The 20,224-nt window shown below is 39.6% G+C and overlaps 1 protein-coding gene across 7 annotated transcripts; it reads right to left on the bottom strand.

Annotated features, from left to right (window-relative positions):
• Nucleotides 1-13,528: 13,528 nt before the first annotated feature.
• LOC107820160 (protein RNA-directed DNA methylation 3) lies at nt 13,529-19,761 on the bottom strand. 7 transcript variants are annotated; one of them, XR_012696561.1, is made up of 9 exons: nt 19,548-19,761; nt 18,338-18,509; nt 18,070-18,153; nt 17,178-17,419; nt 17,039-17,090; nt 16,154-16,967; nt 15,884-16,034; nt 15,758-15,812; nt 13,529-13,776 (listed from the first exon to the last, which is right to left on the bottom strand). XR_012696561.1 is itself a non-coding variant. In XM_075225091.1 (9 exons), exons 4-7 carry the CDS (start codon nt 17,216-17,218, stop codon nt 16,505-16,507), a joined length of 258 nt encoding a protein of 85 aa, XP_075081192.1. In that variant the 5' UTR covers nt 17,219-17,419; nt 18,070-18,153; nt 18,338-18,509; nt 19,548-19,761; the 3' UTR covers nt 13,529-13,776; nt 15,884-16,034; nt 16,154-16,504. The 7 variants fall into 7 exon arrangements, 3 of the variants coding, with proteins under 3 accessions (XP_075081192.1, XP_075081191.1, XP_075081193.1); XR_012696563.1 differs by lacking the exon at nt 15,758-15,812 and adding an exon at nt 18,572-18,791 and having other exon boundaries at nt 18,338-18,410; nt 19,548-19,748; XM_075225091.1 differs by lacking the exon at nt 15,758-15,812 and having other exon boundaries at nt 16,154-16,510; nt 16,809-16,967.
• Between the last annotated feature and the right edge of the window lie 463 nt (nt 19,762-20,224).

The raw sequence follows: 20,224 nt of genomic DNA, 5'->3' as shown, positions 1-20,224 counted from the left end.
TGGTAATTGCAATAAGGTCGGAGGGTTAGTTTGGTAATTGAACATTATCTTGATTCTTTATGGTAAGCATGGGGGGACAAAATATAATGGGGTGGAGTTTTGATGTACTTGTTTAACATAATGGGGGACAAGACAAATTATAATGGGAGGGAATATTGTACTTATTTAATGTAAGCATGGGGGACAAATTGTAATGGGTTGTGGTGGAAGTATTTATTTAATGTAGGCATGGGGGACAAAGTTTAAAATAAAGAAAACCTGGGTTAGAATACTCTGAATAACGACGACTTAGGAGGAAAATCTTAGTCTGATGAATTTTACCCATATGAGATGCATTTCCTCCTAAGTTTGTTTTAGTTTCACCCATATGAGATGCATTTCCTCCTAAGTTTGTTTTTACCCATAGGAGAGGCATTTCCTCCTAAGTTTAGTTTTACCCATAGGAGACGCATTTCCTCTTAAGTTTACTTTTACCCATAGGAGACGCATTTCCTCCTAAGTTTACTTTTACCCATAGGAGACGCATTTCCTCCTAAGTTTAGTTGTACCCATAGGAGATGCATTTCCTCCTAAGTTGTTGTTGAAATCAGGAGCCCGCCTGAAGAGAGGAATGGCGTTTATTTTCAAAATTGTTGTTGAAATCAGGAGCCCGCCTGAAGAGAGGAATGGCGTTTATTTTAAAAGTTGTTTATTTCATGCCAGGCGCCCACCTGTATAACGAGAGGAATACATTCAGTCTTTATATTTCCAGTGTTGAAGTTGGGAGCCCGCTCATATAACAGAGGCATATATTCAGTCTTTTCATTTCAAGTGTTGAAGTTGGGAGCCCGCCCATATAACAGAGGCATACATTTCAAGATCAAGTCAGAAGACAATAAAACAGAGGGTTACAACAGGAATCCCCAGCAGGAAACAATAGAAATCCCAGCACCGGGAAACAGAAGGTTGCAACAAGAGGTCCCAGCACAAATTCAGGCGCATGAGTCAAAAGGAAGAAAGGACGCGTCTTGAAAGAAGCAGCTGGTGAACATTAAATCATGCCCAGCATAACAAGTCTGATGAAGAGAGCCGTACCCACCAGAGGAACCGCCGAAAAGCTTGATGAAGAAAGCCATGTCCCTAGCGGACCAAGCAAAATGATGAAAACTGGTATTCAGAAAAGCAAAGGGCCAGTATCATTCCCAAGTTCACAGAAGAAAAGCACCGGATGAAACACAAGCCGACAAGAAAGCAAGGCAACAAGAACAAATTTTAGTCTAGCCTAGCTTCTTGTTTTCTTTTAAGCACGGTGTAACAAGGAGATCGGTAAGCAGTGATAACAGCATGCAACAGCAGTAACATTGCAGTCCCATGGTAGTCCCAGCTACCAAAACTTCCCGAACTACATTAACTTGATTCCCCTTTAGCCAGGGATATGTAGGAAACCTTTGAAGCAAAGGTTCGGTTAAATCTTTTTCAAAAAATGCTTCACACGGAGTACTCGGATGGGCAAAAATCGCTCGCTTTATCTTTGCACGAAAACCCTTCGTGTCTCCGGGCAAAGAGGGGCAGCTGTAAGCACGTGATTTTTGCCCTATATGAGAATTACTCCCAAAAATTTCAAAATCAAATGATTTTCCTTGGTGTGCAATTTTGTGAGATTTTGTGATATTTTTGGATAATTATTTGTAGTTGTCTGTGTTTGCTTATTTGTTAAATTAATAAAAAATACAAAAATATGTCGCATTTTGCATGTAGGATTTAATTCTACAATTGTTAGTAATTAAATTAGTTTTACAAAAATTAAAAATTACAAAAATAGGCATCTTTTGCATTTTTAGCATTTAATGTCGACCTTCTGATCAGTCTTCAAAAGATGTCAAGTCAGACAAATGAAGAGTCTTATCGGCAAACCTAACATTATGTTCCACAACAGAAAGGACTCTAATATCCAGCAGAAAGAGTCATACCGGCAACACTCCAAATCCCCAGCTGGAGAGAGATATAAAACAAGAGAGTCTTATTGGTGAAAACCTTCACAGGCACCATAAGGCGATGAAAGTTGAGAGAAAAACTAAAATGAGAGAGGCTTGATAGTGAAAACCCTTCGGGCACTACAAGTCGAATAAGATTGAGAATCGGATGGGGAATTGCCAATTGAAGATCTTGAAAGATGATTGTCAGCGGAGGATAGGCCACATATGCATGTCATGACCATTAGAGTCGGTATCTGCATTTGATAGGTTTTTATTTATAGTTTCTTTTGTTAAAGAGTCATTTTTTCCTTTGTCTTTTTATTCTGTTCCCTTTCATCTTTTTTCTTTCATAGAAAAACTCCCCAATAGAGTCTGTCTGGTCAGAACAAGTGTGAATTGACTTCAAAATATGCCATCAGCTTTCTAATTATGCAAGACCAAATCCGATTAGAATATCCAAATGGTCTAAGTCAGTAAGGAACAAGCGCGAGGCCAGTATCAATAAAGATATCCCCAGCAAAAGGGAATTAACCAAAGGATTGACGAGTGTCCAGAGGGATACCCTTGCCGAAATCAAAGATTCATCAATTAACGCACTGAGCTTTGCATCAGTATTGTCAAGACCATTGCCAGCTTCAATATCATCAACCTCCGTCAACAAGTTCCCAAATAGGATTTGAGTGCTTCATATCAGGCCTGATCCCCGCAGAGTGTGTATCATGAGATGCCAGTAAAGGATTCTGGGTGTCATTGTACGGCTTACCACAAACCAACCACCTTAACTTTCTTTGCGAAACAAACAGGTTAGAATGGACTCAGTCGGTCCTCATTATTAGCAACATTTTTTTCTCTTTTTTTTCTTCTCTTTTTTTTCATTTTTCCTTTTTTCGATTTTTTTTTCATTACATTTTTTCTTTTCTTTTTTTTTCTCTTTTTTTTTCTTTCTTTTTCGATTTTTTCATTTTTCATTTTTTCGATTTTTTTTTCATTTTTTTCTTTTTCTTTTCCATTCTCTTTTTGCTTTTTTTTTTGTTGTGGTCGAATCTTATGGAGATTGCCTACGTATCATGACCCCGCATGAATCAGACCTTGCGTAGTTCGGACCAATAAAAGATAAACAATAATAAACATTTTTTTCTTATCAATTTTCATAATAAAACAAACTGGGTTTCAAAGGTTTAAAGATGACCTACAAACTCGAAAATCAAACAACCCATATATTCTAATCAAGAGATTTATAAACTCAAAAACAAAAGGCTAGCTCCCTTTCTCTGTTCGACAAATGCAACCAAATGGTTATTTTTGCAAATGTGGCCCCTTTCAAATTTCACATGAATTTTGAGGCCGGGGAGGATTATTTTATGACACTTTACAAACTTGTCCGTTCTTTTACGAAAATAGCCTTTCGACAACTGAAAGATACTCTAAGGCTATTTCGGCAAGAACTGTTGCGGCGTGCAACCCAATCCCAAATCATGTAATGATGTTGCGGCGTGCAACCTGACACCATCTGTCCTCCATTATTACTCCTTGTCGAGGCATGCAACCCGATCCCATATAATTTTATTGCGGCGTGCAACCTGATCCCAATATACAATTCAACACCAATCACAAAAGAATCCCGACAAGGGAACAGTAATACAACAACAATATTCCAGCAGGGAAACAATATAATAAGCAATAACATCTAGGCAAGGGAGACAATATCATAAAGATAACATCCCGGCAAGGGAAAATAATATCATAAACAATAACATCCCGTCAAGGAAATCAATAATATATCTCATCTCGTTTCTACAATCACTTCACAACCTAAGACTTAACTTGAGCCAATTCTCCACAATGGTCAATTACCAAGAATACATTCATAAGCCTTGTTCAACATTCAAAATCATCATATTAAGCATGGACAATACATAATGGAGTCACAACAATCATAGTATAAAACTCATGGGCATGCTTGACACCAACGTATAGATACTCGTCACCACACCTATACATCGTACTCAACAATTAACACATAGCAATTAAGACCACAACTCTTATGCTCTCAAGCTAAGGTTAGATTAAACACTTACCTCAACTCCACGAACATAATCAAGCCCCAACTACCACTTTACCTCTCGATTCCACTTTCAATTCGCAACAATTCTAATGCATAAAAATAGGTATTCTAATGATTTCCCCAAAAAGTCAAAAATCACCCCCGAGCCCACTTGGTCAAAACCCGAAGTTCGAACCAGAAACGATCACTCATTCACCCACGAACTCAAATATATAATTTGTTTTAAAATCGGACCTCAAATCGAGGTCCAAATCCCTAAAATTTAAAACTCTTAATTCCTACCCAAAAAAACCCAAATTCCCATGAAAATCCCTAGATTTTGTGATGAAATCTTGTTAAAAGTTGGAATAGATTGAAAGAAATGAGTTTGAAATGACTTATCAATGATTTGGAAGAGTTTGTGCCTTTGAAAAATCGCCCAAAGATGTTTTAGGGTTTGAAGAGTTGTAAAAATGGTTGAAATCCCGTCTGAAATCCCACTTATCAGGTGCAGATGTCGCAATTGCGACCAGGGGTTCGTAATTGCGAATCTTGTGAAAAATCTACTGCCTTCGTAAATGCAAAGAAATTGTCGCATTTGCGACCCCTGACAATTTCTGCCATCTTCGCAATTGCGAAGAGAATGTTGCAATTGCGACTACTGGGATTTTCTGAGGGCTTCGCATTTGCGAAGAAATGCTCGCAAATGCGAGCAAGGCTATCCAGGGCTTACTTCGCAATTGCGAATAGCCCATTACCAAGCTATCAAACTTCACAATTGCGATCCCTGATCTCGCAATTGCAAGATCATAGGCCAACACCAGACCTGCAATCCTGCAACAATTTTCCTAAGTGCAAATACATTCAGTAGCCTATCCAAAACTCACCCGAGCCCTCGAGGCTCCAACCCAATCATGAACGGAAGTATAAAAACATCATACGGACTTTCTCGTGCGATCAAATCATAAAAATAACATCAAAAACTATGGATTAAACCTCAAATTCATGAAATCACTCAAGAACATTGAAATTTCTATTTTCTCAACTATAGGTCCGTTTTATAACAAACGAACTTCAATTCTTACCAAATTTCACATGTTCAACCAAATTATTATTTTAAACTTGTACCGGGCTCCGGAATCAAGATACGGGCCCGATACTATCAAGAAATTGTATCAATTCACTTCTAAAGGCCTTTATATTTTCCAGCAAATAATTTTCTTTAAAAATTCTTTTCTCAGGCTTGGGACCTCGAAATTCGATTCCGGGCATACGCCCAAGTCCCATATTTTACTACAAACCCTACGGGACCGTCTGATCACAGGTTCGGGTCCGTTTACCAAGAATGTTGACCAAAGTCAACTTTAATAAATTTTAAAGGCCAAATTCCTTATTTTACTTAGATTTCACATAAAAGCTTTACGGAAATGCGCCCGGACTCTGCACACTAATCGAGGTGAGACAAAAAGAAGTTTTTAAGGCCTCGGAACACAGAATTTACTTTCAAAACGAGTGATAACCTTTTAGGTCATCACTTTCTCCACCTCTAAAACAACTGTTCGTCCTTGAACGGACATAAAAAAAGTACCTGAGTCGGAGAAAAGATGGGGATATCGGCTCCGCATATCGTACTTGAACTCCCAGGTCTCTGCCTCAACAGGCTGACCCCTCCACTAAACACGAACCGAAGGAAAACTCTTCGATCTCAACTGACTAACCTGCCGGTCTAGAATAGCTATCGGCTCCTCCTCATAGAACAAGTCCTTGTCCAATTGGACAGTACTGAAGTCTAACACGTGGGATGGATCATTGGGATACTTCAGAAGCATGGACGCATGAAACACCGGGTGCACAACTGATAAACTCTGCGACAACGCAAGTCTGTAAGGCACATCTCCCACTCGATCAAGAATCTCAAAAGGACCAATGAATCTAGGGCTTAGCTTGCCCTTCTTCCCAAATCTCATCACGCCCTTCATGGGCGACACCTGAAGCAACACCCGCTCTCCAACCATGAATTCCACATCACGAACCTTACGGTCGACATAATTTTTTTGCCTGGACTGAGCTGTACGAAGCCTATCCTGAATTATCTTAACCTTGTCCAAGGCATGTACTAGATCCGTACCCAACAAACGAACCTCTCCCGGCTTAACCCATCCAACCGGCAACCTACACCGCCTATCATATAATGCCTCATAGGGAGCCATCTGAATGCTCGACTGGTAACTGTTGATGTAGGCCAACTCTGCTAATGGCAAGAACTGATACCGCGAGCCTCCAAAGTCAATAACACAAGCTCGAAGCATATCCTCCAAAATCTGAATAGAATGCTCGGACTGCCCGTTTGTCTTAGGATGAAATGTTGTGCTCAACTCGACTCGTGTGCCCAACTCACGCTGAATTGCCCTCTAGAAATGTGAGGTACACTGCGTAACCCGATCAGAAATGATAGACACGGCCACACCATGTAGACGAAAAATTTTCCGGATATAGATCTCTGCTAACCTCTCTAAGGAATAGGAGACTGCCATAGGAATGAAATGCGCTGACTTGGTCAGCCTATCAACAATAACCCCACACTGTATCAGATTTCCTCTGAGTCCGTGGTAGTCCAACAACGAAGTCCATAGTGATACGCTCCCACTTCCACTCAGGAATCTCAAGGTCTCTGATTCTCGTACTTTACCTACTAACAATTCAAACACCGAGCCACATATGCAACAATATCCTTCTTCATCCTCATCCACCAATAATGTTGCCGCAAGTCCTGATACATCTTAGCGACTCCCGAATGAATAGAGTACCGGGAACTATGGGCCTCCTCTAGAATCAACTCTCGAATTCTATCCATATTAGGCACACAAACTCGACTCTGTATCCTCAAAACTCCATCATCTCCTACTGTAACCTGCTTGGCACCACCGTGCTGCCCTATGTCCCTAAGGACACACAAATGAGGATCATCATACTGTCGATCTCTGATACGCTCAAATAATGAAGAACAAGCAACTGTGCAAGCTAACACACGATTAGGCTCAGAAACATCCAACCTCGCGAACTGATTGGCCAAAGCCTGAATATCCAAAGCAAGCAATCTCTCATCGACCAGAATATACACAAGACTACCCATTATAGACTGATTTTCTACTTAAAGCATCGGCCACTACATTGGCCTTCCTCGGATGATATAAGATGGTGATATCATAGTCTTTCAATAGCTCCAACCACCTTCTCTACCTCAAATTTAGCTCCTTCTGCTTGAACAAATACTGCAGACTCTTGTGATCCATGAACACCTCACATGCCACGCTATATAAATAGTGCCTCCAAATCTTCAGGGCGTGAACAATGGCTGTTATCTCCAAATCATGAACTGGATATTCTTCTCATGAATCTTCAACTGTCGTGAAGCATACGCAATGACCTTGCCATCCTGCATCAACACCGCACCAAGTCCAATACGAGATGCGTCACAATACACTGTATATGGCCCTGAACCTGTAGGCAATACCAACACCGGTGCCGTAGTCAAAGCTGTCTTGAGTTTCTAAAAGCTCGCCTCACACTCGTTCGACCACATGAACTGGGCACCCTTCTGGGTCAACCTAGTCATCGGGGCTGCAATAGATGAAAACCCCTCCACAAACCGACAGTAATAGCCCGCCAAACCCAAGAAACTCCGGATCTCTATAGCTGATGCGGGTTTAGGCCAGTCCTTGACTACCTCTATCTTCTACGGATCCACCTGAATACCCTCTACTGATACAACGTGACCCAAGAAGAAAACTAAACTCAACCAGAACTCACATTTCGAAAACTTAGCATATAACTGGCTGTCCCTCAAAGTCTGGAGAATGGCTCGAAGATGTTGCTCATGCTCCTCTCGGCTGAGGGAATAGATCAAAATATCATCAAAGAAGATTATCACAAAGGAATCCAAGTAAGGCTTAAACACTCAGTTCATCAAATCCATAAAAGCTGCTGGGGTATTTGTCAACCCGAGTGATATCACCAAGAACTCATACTGTCCGTACCGAGTGCAGAAAGCTGTCTTAGGGACATCGGATGCCCTAATCCTCAACTGATGGTAGCCAGATCTCAAATCGATCTTAGAAAACACTTGGGCACCCTGAAGCTGGTCAAACAAATCATCAATCCTCGGCAGTGGATACTTATTCTTGATTGTGACCTTGTTCAACTGCCGATAATCTATACACATCCTCATCGATCTGTCCTTCTTCTTAACAAACAACACTGGTGCACCCCAAGGCGAGACACTAGGTCTAATAAAGCCTTTATCAAGTAGGTATTACAACTTCTCTTTCAATTCTTTCAATTCTAGCGGAGCCATGCGATATGGAGGAATAGAAATGGGCTAAGTGCTCGGAGCCAGATCAATGCAAAAGTCAATATCTCTGTCGGGTAGCATACCCAGCAGGTCTGAAGGAAATACCTCAGGAAACTCACGAACAATAGGCACAGAATCCATAGAAGAAACCTCGGCACTAGAATCATGAACATACGCCAAATAGGCCAAACATCCCTTATCAACCATACACCGAGCCTTCATATATGAGATAACCCTACTGGTAGAATGACCAAGAGTCCCTCTCCACTCCAAACGACGCAACCCCGGCAAGGCTAAGGTCACAGTCTTGGCATGACAATCCAAGATAGCGTGGTGAGGTGATAACTAGTTCATCCCCAATATGACATCAAAATCGACCATATCCAAAAGTAACAGATCTACTCGGGTCTCAAGACCCCCAATCACAACTATACATGAACGATAGACATGATCCACCATAATAGAATCACCCACCGGTGTAGACAAATATACATGAGTACTCAAAGAATCACTAGGCATGACCAAATACGGCACAAAATAAGATGACACATATGAGTATATAGATCCTGGATCAAACAGAACTGAAGCATTTCTACAAACCAGAACAGTACCTGTAATAACTGCATCGCAGACCTCGACCTCAGGCCTGGTTGGAAGAGCATAACATCGGGGCTAGGCCCCACCACTCTGAACTACATCTCTGGGGCGGCCTCCTACTGGTTGGCCTCCACCTCTAGCGGCCTGACCTCCACCTCTAATACCTCTACTTCTACCTCTAGCACCTTTACCTCCACCTCTAGCTGGCTAAGCGAGCGGTGGAACACTCGGTGCCTGAACCATGGCACGGGAACCCTGATGCTACGACTGAACATCCACTAATCTCGAACAAGCCCTCCGAATATGACCATACTCACCACACTCAAAACATCCACCTGAGTGTTGCGGCTGAGGAAACTGACCCTGGCGGGCCAGCTGACCATGATGATAGCTCTGAAGAAGAAGTGCTCTGATAGGAACTGGCTATCCTGAAGGAGGTACATAAGAACCACGCCCACTTGGAGCACCGTGAGAAGCCTGTAGTACTGAATGAAATGTCCTGGAAGGATGGCCCCTACCAAAAGAATCCTGCCTCCAGACGAGGCGTCACTTAACCTACCAGAATGACGGGGCCTCTTGTCAAACCTGTGACCACTCCCCTATGATAAAACCATCTCGCTCTCCTGGCCACATTGGTTGCATCCTGAAAAGAAATCTCGCTCCGCGTTTCCTTAGCCATATGCAATCGAATAGGCTGAATGAGTCCATCAATGAACCTCCTCACTCTCTCTTTCTTGGTGGGAAGTATCAGAAGAGCATGACGGGCTAAGTCAATAAATTTGGTCTCATACTGAGTGACGGTCATAGAACCCTGCTGGAGACGCTCAAACTGCCTCCGATAGTTCTCCCTCTAAGTGACTGGAAAAAACTTCTCCAGAAATAGCTAAGAAAACTGATCCCAAGTCAAAGCAGGTGACCCAGCTAGTCTAGCCAAACAATAATCCCTCCACCAAGTCTTGGCGGATCCAGACAGACGAAAGGCAACAAAGTCGACCCCATTGGTCTCCATTATCCCCATGTTCTGTAGAACCTCATGACAGCTGTCCAAATAATCCTGGGGATCCTCAGAAGATGTACTGCCAAAAGTGGTAGTAAAAAATTTGGTGAACCTGTCCAACCTCCACAAGGCATCAGCAGACATAACTGGCCCCTCACCGTCTGTGCCACAACACCCGGCTAAACTACTCCAACTGACTGAGCTGCTGGAGTCTGAAAATAGGGAGTCATTTGCTCCGGAGTACGAGTAGCAGGAGTCTAGGCTCCTCCTCCAACATGAGAGACAGTTGGTGTTACAGGAAATATGTCTGCCTGAGTGACGCTCTCATAAGGCCCACTAGACAGACTAGACCATCCTGAGTACCGGGGTGGCGATGAACCCCTCTGGGACCTGAGCTGGTCCTGCTAGAACTGTCTGGGTTGGAACCTCATCGTAAAACTCAACCTGAGGCTCCGCCGCTGGTGCTGCTGCTCGAGCTCTGGGCTGAGCTCTGCCTCTACCTCGGGCCCTAGCACGGCCTCGGCCTCTGCCCCTCGCAGGAGATGCTACTGGGGACTCAGGCTGCTGGTCAGCTGATGAAGCAGTACGTGTTCTCACCATCTCGAAAAAACAGAGTGGAAGTTCAATTAGCATTGAGAAACCAAGTCGCACGACACGAAAGAATAGATGTGAAATTTTTCCTAACTCTGTAGCCTCTGGGGATAAACACAGACGTCTCCGTGCCGACCCCTCAGACTCTACTAAGTTTGACCGTGAATTGTGAGACTTAAGCAACCTAGAGCTCTGATACTAAAATTTTCCACCCTCGAGATTCGTGAAGGCGCTTACTCGTGAAAGCTAAGCAAGCCAAGCATTACAGATTTTATTACCCTTTTTCCTTAACTTTTTAACAATTTCAAATTAACATGTGATCAACAACGGAATAATAATAAATAAAGAAATGCGGAAGACAAAATCTAATAATTTAACTTAATACAAATCCATAATAAAAATTCACCCAGAACTGATGTCACGATCTAACGGACCATCTGGGATTACTACAAATAAAGTCTGAACAAAGAAAGTACATGTTTGTCTCTAAAATAGAAAAGAACAAAAAGCAACAAGATAGGAAGGGGACGCCAGGGCCTGTGGACGCTTGCAGGACTACCTCGGGTCTCCAATGGACTGAAGGCAACAACCCCTAGCTAAGGTCTGAATGCTCCAGTACTGGGATCTGCACAAAAGAGTGCAAAGTGTAGTATCAGCACAACCGACCCCATGTGCTAGTAAGTGTCGAGCCTAACCTCGACAAAGTAGCGACGAGGTTAGGAGAAGACTACCAATTAAACCTGTGCAGTTAAATCATATACGGAAAAAAAATGCTAACAGAAACTAGCAGTTAAAGATGGGAATGGGGAACATGTTGCGGTGAATATCAAGTTCTAACGAAATTTTAGTAGAGAAGCATAAAGAACGCCATAATTTCATATCAGCAAGAATAAGGAAATCAGTAACGTACCAATATTCACTTTTATTCTTTCTTGTTGCGGCGTGCAACCCGATCCCAATCATATAATATTGTTGTGGCGTGCAACCCGATCCCAATTACATAATATTGTTGGAGCGTGCAATCCGATCCCAAATCATGTAATGATGTTGCGGCGTGCAACCCGACCCCACCTGTCCTCCCTTATTACTCTTTGTTGCGGCGTGCAACCCGATCCCATATAATATTATTGTGGCGTGCAACCCGATCCCAATGTACAATTCAACACCAATCACAAAAGATCCAGGCAAGGGAACAATAATATAACAACAATATCCCGGCAAAGAAAAAATATCATAAGCAATAACATCTAAGCAAGGGAGACAATATCATAACGATAACATCTCGGCAAGGGAAAACAATATCATAAACAATAACATCCCGGCAAGGGAATCAACAATATATTTCATCTCGTTTCCACAATCACTTCACAACCTAAGTCTCAACTTGAGTCAATGGTCCACAATGGTCAATTACTAAGAATACATTCATAAGCCTTGTTCAACATTCAAAATCATCACATTAAGCATGGACAATACATAATGGAGTCACAACAATCATAGTATAAGACTCACGGGCATGCTTGACACCAACGTATAGATACTCGTCACCACACCTATACGTCGTACTCAACACTTAACACATAGCAATTAAGACCACAACTCATATTCCCTCAAGCTAAGGTTAGACCAAACACTTATCTCAACGCCACGAACACAATCAAGCCCCAACTACCACTTTACCTCTCGATTCCACTTCCAATTCGCTTGTATCTAGTCACAATTTACTTAACGATATCAATAAATGCTAAATGAACCAATTCTAATGCATGAAAATAGGTTTTTTAATGATTTGCCCAAAAAGTCAAAAATCCCTCCAGGGCCCGCTTGTTCAAAACCCGAACATCGAACCAAAGCCCGATCACTCATCCACCCACGAATTCAAATATATAATTTGTTTTGAAATCGAACCTCAAATCGAGGTCCAAATCCCCAAAAATTGATACTCCTAATTCCTACCCAAAAACGCCCAAATTCCCATGAAAATCCCTAGATTTTGTGATGAAATCTTGTTAAAAGTTGGATTAGATTGAAAGAAATGTGTTAGAAATGACTTACCAATGATTTGGAAGAGTTTGTGCCTTTGAAAAATCGCCCAAAGATGTTTTAGGATTTGAAGAGTTGTAAAAATGGATAAAATCCCATCTGAAATCACACTTATCAGGTGCAGATGTCACAATTGCGACTAGGGATTCGCAATTGCGAACCCTGTGAAAAATCTACTGCTTTCGCAAATGCGAAGAAACTGTCGCATTTGCGACCCCTAACAATTTCTGCCATCTTCGCAATTGCGACTACTAGGATTTTCTGAGGGCTTCGCATTTGCGAAGAAATGCTGGCAAATGCGAGCAAGGCTGGACAGGGCTTACTTCGCAATTGTGAACAACCCATTCCCAAGCTATCAAACTTCGCAATTGCAATCCCTGATCGCAATTGTGAGACCAGAGGCCAACACCAGACCTGCAATCCTGCAACAATTTTCCTAAGTCCAAATACACTGTAGTCTATCCAAAATTCACCTGAGCTCTCGGAGCTCCAACCCAACCATGCATGGAAGTCTAAAAATATCATACGGACTTGCTCGTGCGATCAAATCGTTAAAATAACATCAACAACTATGAATTAAACCGCAAATTCTTGAAATCACTCACGAACATTGAAATTTCTATTTTCTCAACTATAGGTCCGTTTTATAACAAACTAACTCCGATTCTTACCAAATTCCACATATTCAACCAAATTATTATTTTAAACTTGTACCGGGCTCTGGAACCAAGATACGGGTCCAATACCATCAAGAAATTGCATCAATTCACTTCTAAAGGCCTTTATATTTTTTCAGCAAATAATTTTCTTTAAAAATTCTTTTCTCGGGCTTGGAATCTCGGAATTCGATTCCGGTCATACGCCCAAGTCCCATATTTTACTACGAATCCTACAGGATCGTCTGATCACGGGTCTAGGTTCGTTTACCAAGAATGTTGACCAAAGTCAACTTTAATAAATTTTAAAGGCCAAATTCCTTATTTTACTTAGATTTCACATAAAAGCTTTTCGGAAATGTGTCCGGACTACATACGCAAATCGAGGTGAGACAAAAAGCTTTTTAAAGCCTCGAAATATAGAATTTACTTTCAAAACGAATGATGACCTTTTGGGTCATCACAATAACAAAATTCTCTTGTTCTTCAACTTGCTATGCACTTTCTTCAAGAATAGGTTCTTCGGACTTCATGTTTTTGATCTGTTAAAACAATAAGTTTATGTTAGTTTAGTAAAAAGAACAAGTAATTAAAGAAGATCAGATTCATTAAAGGCTGCATTGATCGCCACAGTGAATAATACAATCATCAGATGACATAACAGTAGACAATATTATAGTAGAAAAATGACGCATTATATTTCCTATGTTCTCGGACAATGATGAGAAGACTGATGATAGTTCTGAATCACACAATCCTAGTTATAATAAAACTTGCACAACGAAATGTCATGTTCTGGGAAGCAAATCCAATATAGAGCTTCATGCAATTCTACACATAATGGGGACTAGCGATTGAGACAAAAAATCATAAATAAACTTTTGAGAAAGAGTCGATAATAACTTCAAATCAAGTCTCAATGAAAACATTGAACCGATTAATCAGTACAGGACACACAATATAAAAAGAAAACTAAAACGCAAAAATACATTTAAAAAAAAAAAGAGGCTCTGCAATCTGATACATCCATGTAGAAGGGTATGTTCCACAGCAGTAATAAATTTCACATAGGTAAACATGTTGTAATTGACAGGCGTGCTCATGGAGTGGGCTTGTGGAAGCGCATTTGAAACATCTGAGATGATTATTAAAAAACATACACTTCCCAATTGGTAATGGCATGAGGATAAAAATTTGGCACAAGATATCGCCCCAATATAATTTGGCAGTAAATACTAAAGCAAGAGTGACACAACATTACATAGAGGATGGGAATTATCTATTAGGAGAAACTGTGAAGATTGGGAATAGGGAAAGTCACCAATCTGCTGGGAAAATAGAAGGGGCCAGAATATCTCTAGAGGAAGAAGCTGCAGTTAAATGACTAATGAGAATATCAAAGGGATCGAAATGCACCGTTAAGTCTAGATACAAAAGATTGTGCAACAGGCAGAATACTGTAGTGCATTGGCCTTGGTAGATAATATGGAAGAGCAAAGCATCAGTTAAGGTGGGCAATTATTGTTGGATAACTGCACATGAGCATGTTTGACACAATCAAAATTACAAAGGACCGGAATAGTGTTGTGCAGCAGAAGCTCCACGTGTGAGAAATGAGGAAGAAGTGAATCACCTCCTTCCTTCCCTATACAAGTTAGAGTCGTTTTGACTTGTGCAGAGCTTTAGTGTAAGATGTTTAAATAGATTATTATGTTGATGTGAGTAGTATAATGTTTGAATAATGATTTGAAGTATTAAATTTGTCGAACAGATGTCACATCAAGTTGGAAATAATATAAAGTAATAATAGTTTATATTAATTTGGAACTTTTGGAGGGAGAAAATATATTTCCATTTAAGGAAATAGGTTAAACTTTTCGGGAAGGACCTAATGGGGAAGTAGGTGTAACTAAATGGTGTCGAGAATAATGAATGTAAAACCATTCTTAGTTTACTGAATAGTTTCTGATTTGGTCCTATAAATCTCTTGTAGTCAATATTTTTCCTGGAAAAGCAATAAAAGGGAAATTGGATGAGTGATAAACCATATTCTGCCAGTTCACCTACACTTTTGAAGTACCTGCTTGGTACTTTATTAGTAAAATTTGCTTTACCTTATTTAAAAAAAAAAAAAAAAAAAATAGTTCTCCCAGTTCACCTTAGTAATTTGGGAGAACTTTTTATCCCATAATGTTCTTTCTATATCTTTTGGCTCCACTTGCATAACTTTGCCCTCTTTACTTTAGTGTGTCATAAGAATAAAGAATCTCTTACATTACTTTCCCTTCTATACTTTAGTGTGTCATAAGAGTAAAGTTAAAATCTTGAGTTAGATATAGATCTGTCTTAAGAAAAGGAACATCCAACTTTCAAGTATTATGATTGGTGCTGGTGCTTATTAACCAGTTCGTTGCTAATCTTCTCTTGGTCACATAAATATTATTGGAATCACGACTAAATGCAACTTATAAAAGAGAAAATTGAAAACATCTCCTTTTATTTATTCAGGTAAAGAAATTGTACCAAAGAGATGTGACAGAACTCTTCCCATGAACTTCTGCCAGGTGTTCAGATTTAACTACATTGACAGAATGTATAGTGACAATTTACCGTATAACATTAAAAGTCGATGCAAGGAAATGTACAAACCTGTAAGAATTTTTTGCAGGGAATCAAGCTTTACTGTAACATCAGAACGTCAAATGGCTAATACACGACAAATATATCCCTTTCAAAGGCCCCACTCGGATTCTTAGACACTGGCCAACGGAACACATTTCATCTTTATCATCATGCTTGACTGTTTGAGGAAAAAGGAACAGAAGTTAAAGGAATAAATATTTGAATTGGGAGCAGTGGCTTGAATTGAGACATCAAATAGAAAGATAGGATTTAAGAACAGACTAATAAAAAACATACCGCTGCAGTTATCATCCTTCACTCTCCAAGATTTCTCAGGCGAAAGAGGGGATTTAGGGGATGATGAGAAATTTGCAAAACCTGAGGAGCCTTGCTCACTTCCCTGATTAAATAGAACAAGCACGCAAAAAAATGGGGGAACAAATATGGGTATCATAAGAATAAGATTAGTTCTAATATGTCCCCAAATGTACAAACCTTCTCCTCGGATACACCATCACTGCCTGTAATTTTTTCACACATCCAACCTTTGACATAGAGATAACCACTATTATCCTACTCTCATTGGTCATATAGAAAGACGACTCCTTTATAGATCTGCTTAACAATTCCTTGTCTATCATGCATTTATTAACCCTACATTACATAATTTCAGAAGACTAATTAACAGATAAAAAGATGTTACTGCTTTCATGAATAACAGTCAAACGTTCCAAGGGCTGACCTAGTGGTCAAACAGCTGGAGTAAAAGCCTTGGGAACCAAGGTTACAAATGCCAGTAAAAGCACTAGTAAATTATTCACATCTACCTAACCTTTAGTGGGAAGCAGAAGGAAATAGCAAGTCGCCGGGGGATTAGTCAAGGTATGTACAAGCTGACTTGGTTACAATCATGATCAAATAAATAAAAATAAAAGATGAATAACAGTCAAACCTTCAAGGGACCATCCAAAACTCTAACCATATCACCAACTGAGATGGTATTGGTCAGTTGATCTTTCACAGTGAATAGCTTCCTATCAAAAGACGCACGCTTCAACTCACGCAGTTGAATGCTCACTATCACAGGTCTCTCTGAACCATCTTTCATGATCTGAAAAATAATCGCTTTAAATAAGACATTATTTACCCAAAGAAAAATAAAGCCAATAGACTTGCATATACCTTAAAGATATCATCTTTCTCCTTGCCAATAATAATGCCTAAATCATTCCTACTGTAATATCATAGAAAAATGATTAAACAAAAATGATAAATACAGGGTGCAGATTCCACATTGGTAAACAATAAGAGACAAACCTACCCAAAAAATACAAGATCATCTACTTTGAAATTATTTTCCATGCTAGAGCTTGAAGAACCCTCTCCTTTCTCACCTCCTTTCTGAACAACCTTCAAACCATTTATGATTCTCTTTTTCTTCCGGTCACATAAAGCTGGGTAAGCCACTCTACATCTTAGGGTCCATCACTTTTAGAAGGTTCAAACTTCAGGAGTTCAACTTCAATAGGCATTACACCCCAATAGCTCAATGAATCAGTGCCTCTGGATAAATGTATTTAAGAAGACTAGTCATAATTATAATTGTATTGAGGATGATAAGCAGCAATTTTTTTAATCAGCAAAGATGATAACCAGCATTACTGTAGTGGACTGCAGAAGATATATAATCCTAAATTTAAATAAAAATATATTAATAAAATGTTAAACCTGGATTGCGAAATGCATAATTAGCTAATACTTCAAGTGCTTAGTCAATGTCAAGCAGAAGTACCAATAGATCATAGGAGTCAACATTTAAAACAAAAAGAAGAGGAAGTACAGTGCTTCGGTCTAACATTGTAATACTATACAAACAAGTAAAAAAACCTACGCCGTGCAGTATAGGAAACACTAAAATCACAACCTCCAATAAGTATGAATGCACAAGACTAACAACTCCAAACAGATATGCATTACTTTAAGAAATTTGAGGTCAAAATAACCCAAAGCACAATTAACCAGAAATTATGACCTGCACTGTCCCTCCCTCCCTCCCTAACACAAATTTTTGTTTTTTCTTTTTTTTCTTTTTCATGATGGGGAGGTGAAGAGTAGCAGGGAGTATGGCGTTATGCTTCATATCTTCATATTTACAGAGTAATTCACATTAACTAAAACATAAAATATTTATGAAATCGAGTATAAATTGTTACAAATTTGTTGGCAATGGCTTGTAAGTCTATTCTTGGAATCAGCTTCACCGTCACTTTCTTCCGTGAATCATTCACTGCCACAACCTACATGACCATGATGAAACAGTTAGCAAGCACTAAAAAGAAGGTGCTTCGTTATTGTTGTTTAATATTTCAGACAAATAAAGAGAGGTCAGTAAGCAGTATTAACCAGCAGAAAATTCATATTGCATTTACATGTGTGATAAGAGAAATATAAATAGCAGCTAGCTGATGGAACAAAAAGTACCTGCGCCAGATCTCCCTTGTATATTCCATTTTTGATACGTGCCCACATACCCTCAGAAATCCCAGAACACTTGCTTCAGACAGCAATCAAACGAGAAATATCATTATTTGGAACATGTGCCACTCACTTGAATATATACTAAAAAGGCCTTTACACGCCTATACAAGGAGCTCTGCTTAGAGAATATAAAATGTCATTAGATAATGCTTTCATCAAGAAAAGAGTGTCACTTACGAATGATCAGACTTCCACATAAGCATCAATGCCAATTCAAGACATAAGAATGTCATGATATCGTAGACATAGATTGTTTGTGCGCCTCAATATAAATATATCCCTTTACATGAGCAAGTGAAAGAGCGAAAATCATCTGCAGCTTTGTTCCTAGAGCAAGCAAGTCTATGTACTTCAAATGTTTCAAATGGGCTTCCACAAGCCCACTGCATGAGCACGTCTGTCAATTATAACATGTTTACCTATGTGAAATTTATTACTGCTGTGGAACATACCCTTCTACATGGATGTATCTGATTGCAGAGCCTTCTTTTGTTTTTTATATGTATTTTTGCCTTTTAGTTTTCTTTTTATATTGTTTGTCTCTCTCTTCAAATGAAGTCTCTGTTTCAAAGTCAAATCTGATCCCTAAAACAATCTGTTCTCCAAACCGATTGATCATTTATGCTATTAAAAAAGATCTTCTTTCTTTCAAAATCAAACCCAATCCCCAAATATAATCCGTTCTACAAGATTAATAGACATATTTGGCATATAAGATAAAGGCGAGGAAAATTCAATGAAATAAAAAAAGAAATTTTATCAGCAATACTCTTAAAATTTTGATGTAATTATAAAATGAAAAATATGTAATTATTACAAAATTCACCACTTTCTTGTTAGCTTAATATAATTTTGGTCAAGATCCTTCAACTATATCTAGAGATTTGTGTTAGTGTTATGCTTTCTCTATTTGTGTAAACTTATTAAGTAATTGGAATTAGAGTTTTGAGGAACAAATTCCCTCTCTTTTTCACATATCCCATGTCATTTATTGAGGTTCGTTCTTTCTTCAGTGCCCCCACACAATCCTAAACCCCCACTCCCTCTTCCTTTTTATTGTGTATTCCTTTTTCTCTCTATCCAATATTTGGCAAACAGAGAGATAATTGACACATAGAAAAGCATACATGCTGAATGGAAGTTTAGAGCTTACATTGACAAGAAGGAGAATAAAACCCTAGGATGCAGAGAAGAAGCCAGCTTTTGCAGATCTTCAATCGCTCAACTTGTACTTGTATTCTTGTACCTGTAAGTTGTCTCGTTGTTGACTGATAAACATAGAGAAGTGTTTTGTTCAGGAGGGGTGGTGACAAAGTTGAGGGGGTGCGTGGGGAGTACGGAACCAAAATGTTTGTTTTTTGGACTCAAAGGTGGTAAAAAAAATGGCTTTTTTATATATAGCGTCATAATATCTGGCGCTATATACTAATAGTAACGGCACCGTTAAGGTATAGCGTCAGGTATTGTGGCGTTATACTGTAAAAGCTGATATGGCCAGGTATAGTGCCACAATACCTGGCGCTATATATACATCATTAATGTATAGCGCCATGTATAGTGGCGCTATACATAAATATTTTATACCCCTCCGTCTTCTTCTCCAATTCATCCATTCACTATTATTTTAAAACTCTTCCCATCTTCTTGGTCCCCCACTGATTCTGCCCGTTTCTTAAAAAAAAAAAAAATGGGTCCCCCGACACATAAAACTCGAAGAACGTAGGTCTCACATTCGAGGAGAGCTTCGTGTTATTGTTGATTCACACTTCCGGAGTCAAAATTTCTATCTTTTTGCTTTCCGACAATTCTAAACCGAGGTATTTCGATTTA

Source organism: Nicotiana tabacum, chromosome 11 (assembly GCF_000715075.1).
Source record: "Nicotiana tabacum cultivar K326 chromosome 11, ASM71507v2, whole genome shotgun sequence".
In the NCBI taxonomy this organism is placed as follows: domain Eukaryota; kingdom Viridiplantae; phylum Streptophyta; class Magnoliopsida; order Solanales; family Solanaceae; genus Nicotiana; species Nicotiana tabacum.
Note: the sequence above shows the minus strand (reverse complement) of the source record. Positions and strands in the feature narration are given on the sequence as shown.

What these genes read in the sequence shown, in the direction of transcription:
- LOC107820160 (XM_075225091.1), bottom strand. Translation starts at nt 17,218, where the DNA reads ATGGAAAATAATTTCAAAGTAGATGATCTTGTATTTTTTGG. An exon ending in GATGATCTTGTATTTTTTGG is followed by an intron (nt 17,091 to 17,177) that starts GTAGGTTTGTCT and finishes ATGATATTACAG; the next exon opens with TAGGAATGATTTAGGCATTA. An exon ending in AGAAAGATGATATCTTTAAG is followed by an intron (nt 16,968 to 17,038) that starts GTATATGCAAGT and finishes ATTATTTTTCAG; the next exon opens with ATCATGAAAGATGGTTCAGA.